Consider the following 3822-nt stretch of genomic DNA (forward strand, 5'->3'; position numbering starts at 1 on the left):
ATTAGAATCACCTGGGAATCTTTTTAAAATCCTGATTTCTGGGCCTCATCCTCCAGAAATTGTTTCTTTGTTACTAATGTTGTGGCCTCACCCCATAACAAAGAAACAGAATTTCTGGAGGATGAGGCCCAGAAATCAGGATTTTAAGAAGATTCCCAGGTGATTCTAATGTGCAGCCAAGGTTGAGAACCACTGTCCTAGACCTGTGGTCGGCAAACTGTGGCTCACGAGCCACATGCGGCTCTTTGGCCCCTTGAGTGTGGCTCTTCCTAAGCCTTAGGAGTACCCTAATTAAGTTAATAACAATATACCTACCTATATAGTTTAAGTTTTAAAAATTTGGCTCTCAAAAGAAATTTCAATCATTGTACTGTTGATATTTGGCTCTGTTGACTAATGAGTTTGCCGACCACTGTACCTAGACAGTCTGGGTGGGCCTGATTCAATCAGCTGAAAGGCCTTAATTGCAGAACTGAGCTTTCCCTGAAGGAGAAGAAATTTCAGGTGTGGGCTGCAGCGTCCCTATGTGCTTGAGAGTCCCAGTCTGCCCTTCCTGACCACCTGACCTATGGGTTTCAGACTTGCCCAGCCAGCCTCCACAATTATATAAGCCTATTCCTTGAAAACTCTCTCTCTCTCTCTCTCTCTCTCTCTCTCTCTCTCTCTCTCTCTCTCTCTCTCTCAACTGGTTCTGTTTCTCTCTCTGATGGCTCCCTGACTGATACAGATTTTGGTACCTGGAAGTAGAATGCTGCTGTAACAAACACCTGAAAGTGTAGAAGTGGCTTTGAAATTGGGTCATGAGTAGAGGCTGGTAGAATTTGGGACATGTGATAGGAAAAGCATAGATTGCCTTGAACAGACTGTTGGTAGAAATATGGATGTTAAAATCTCTGCCTGTGAGGGCTCAGGACAAAGTAAGGAGCATGGTAGAGAAAAACTGTTTCATCTTCTAGTGTGCACATATTATAAATGGAATGTAGAAACATGAATGTTAAAGGCACTGCTGTCAAGAGCTCAGAAGGAAATGAGGAACATATTATTGGAACATGGAAGAAAAGAGAGCCTTCTTACACAGTGGCAGAAAGCCTTGCTGAATTGTGTCCCAGTCGTGTGAAAAGCCGAACTTATAAACAATGGACTTGGATGTTTAGCTGAGGAAGTTTCCATGCCAAGTGTTGAAGATGCAGCATCGTTTCTTCTTATTGCTTATGTAAAATGTGAGTGGAAAGACACAAATTAAGAAAAGAATTGTTGAAAAAAATACCCGGCGGCGGCACGGCGGCTGCTGGGCTGCGGAGCCGCGGGGCCGTGGGCCAGGGAGGCTGTGCCGGGCCAGGCCGGCCCCGCGGACGGACATGCTGACCTTCTTCCTGGTCTCGGGGGGCTCTCTCTGGCTGTTCGCGGGGCAGTGGTGGGGCCCGGCGATCCGTGATTGGGGATGGCCCTCAGCTGCTCACCCACTACTACGATGATGCCAGGACCATGTACCAGGTGTTCCGTCGTGGGCTTAGCATCTCAGGGAATGGACCGTGTCTTGGCTTCAGTAAGCCCAAGCAGCCTTATCAGTGGCTGTCCTACCAGGAGGTGGCCAACAGGGCTGAATTTCTAGGGTCCGGACTTCTCCAGCACAATTGTAAAGCATGTACAGATCAGTTTATTGGTGTTTTTGCACAAAATAGACCAGAGTGGATCATCGCAGAGCTTGCCTGCTACACGTATTCTATGGTGGTGGTCCCGCTGTATGATACCCTGGGCCCTGGGGCTATCCGCTACATCATCAACACAGCTGACATCAGCACCGTGATAGTGGACAAACCTCAGAAGGCCCAGCTCCTGCTGGAGCATGTGGAGAGGACGACGATTCCAGGGCTCAAGATGATCATCCTCATGGACCCGTTTGAGGAAGCTCTGAAAGACAGAGGGCAGGGGTGTGGAGTGGTCATTAAGTCCATGCAGGCTGTGGAGGAGTGCGGCCAACAGAATCTTCACGTTCCTGTGCCCCCAAATCCCAGTGACCTCTCCATTGTGTGTTTCACAAGCGGCACAACAGGGAACCCAAAAGGTGCAATGCTGACCCATGGGAACGTGGTGGCTGATTTCTCAGGCTTTCTGAAAGTGACAGAGAGTCAGTGGGCTCCCACTTGTGCGGATGTGCACATTTCCTATTTGCCTTTAGCACACATGTTTGAGCGAATGGTGCAGTCTGTTGTCTACTGCCACGGAGGGCGCGTCGGCTTCTTCCAGGGAGACATCCGTCTCCTCTCAGATGACATGAAGGCTCTACGCCCCACCATCTTCCCTGTGGTCCCACGACTGCTGAACCGGATGTACGACAAGATCTTCAGCCAGGCAAACACACCACTGAAGCGCTGGCTCCTGGAGTTTGCACCAAAGCGTAAACAGGCTGAAGTCCGGAGCGGAATCATCAGGAATGATAGTATCTGGGATGAGCTCTTCTTTAATAAGATTCAGGCCAGCCTTGGTGGGTGTGTGCGGATGATTGTGACTGGAGCAGCCCCCGCGTCACCAACAGTCCTGGGATTCCTTCGGGCAGCTTTGGGGTGCCAGGTTTATGAAGGTTACGGCCAAACCGAGTGCACAGCTGGATGTACCTTCACCACACCTGGGGACTGGACCTCAGGGCACGTGGGGGCGCCTCTGCCCTGCAATCATATCAAGCTCGTCGACGTCGTGGAACTGAACTACTGGACCCGCAAAGGAGAGGGAGAGGCGGGAACTCTTAAAATTATTGATCGGAAGAAGCACATATTTAAACTTGCTCAGGGAGAATATGTTGCACCTGAGAAGATTGAGAACATCTACACCCGGAGTGAGCCTGTGGCACAAACCTATGTCCATGGGGACAGCTTACAGGCCTTTTTGGTGGGCACTGTTGTGCCTGACCCTGAAGTCATGCCCTCCTGGGCACAGAAGAGAGGAATTGAAGGGACATACTCAGAGCTCTGTGTAAATAAGGAGCTGAAGAAAGCCATTTTGGAAGATATGGTGAGGTTAGGAAAAGAAAGTGGACTCCATTCTTTTGAACAGGTAAAAGCCATTCACATCCATTCTGACATGTTCTCAGTTCAAAATGGCTTGCTGACACCAACACTAAAGGCTAAGAGACCTGAGCTGAGAGAGTACTTCAAAACACAAATACAAGCGCTCTACTCAACCTCCATGTGAAGTTCAAGGCAAGTTCTGCTCAGTACAATGGACTGTGTAGCAATATTATAATTATTCATGAAAGTAATGAGTCAGAATGATGCAGCTGAAAATGAATAAGCACGTGACTACGACTGAGCCTTTTCCTGTCCCAAGATGTCTTTAACAATATTTTCTCTATCATCACTGAGTACACTTTATTTTTATTAAAATGATATTGTAGCAAGCTGCTAAAAATATTGCAAATGGCAATGTAAAAATCAAGACTTTTCTCAAGAACGATGTACCACTAAAAGAAATATATTCTCAATGTTCATAGCACTCCTATTAAACATAAAGAAAAAAACATAACTGATATATTGTACTTAATTACTTGTGGACTAGAAACCAGATACAGCAAATATCCAGGCAATGTGGACTACCTCATTCAATAACCGATTGTCAAAATCATAATTAAATCAGATTTAAAAATTAAAAAAAAAGAAAAAAAGAGAAAAGAATTGTTGAGCAAAAAAGGAACCAGAACTGATGATTTGGGAAATTCTCAGCCTGTTCAGATTGCAAACAAAATGCTAATAACAAATTCACTGTTAGAAAATTGTACTTCAGAGAAAAAGCCAAGATTGTGGTTGGACAATCTTTTGCTAGCACTGA

General features: G+C 46.5%; 1 protein-coding gene across 1 annotated transcript; it reads left to right on the forward strand.

Annotated features, from left to right (window-relative positions):
* Positions 1–1329: 1329 nt before the first annotated feature.
* Positions 1330–3525, forward strand: LOC132212320 (long-chain-fatty-acid--CoA ligase 6-like). The gene has a single exon (XM_059657804.1). The coding sequence runs from the start codon at positions 1486–1488 to the stop codon at positions 3187–3189; it is 1704 nt and encodes a 567-aa protein (XP_059513787.1). The 5' UTR covers positions 1330–1485; the 3' UTR covers positions 3190–3525.
* The last annotated feature ends 297 nt before the right edge of the window (positions 3526–3822 follow it).

This window comes from Myotis daubentonii, chromosome 1 (genome assembly GCF_963259705.1).
Source record: "Myotis daubentonii chromosome 1, mMyoDau2.1, whole genome shotgun sequence".
NCBI classification, from domain to species: domain Eukaryota; kingdom Metazoa; phylum Chordata; class Mammalia; order Chiroptera; family Vespertilionidae; genus Myotis; species Myotis daubentonii.

Bases quoted from the DNA above. Each gene is read 5' to 3' on its own strand.
- LOC132212320 (XM_059657804.1), top strand. From the start codon at position 1,486: ATGTACCAGGTGTTCCGTCGTGGGCTTAGCATCTCAGGGAATGGACCG.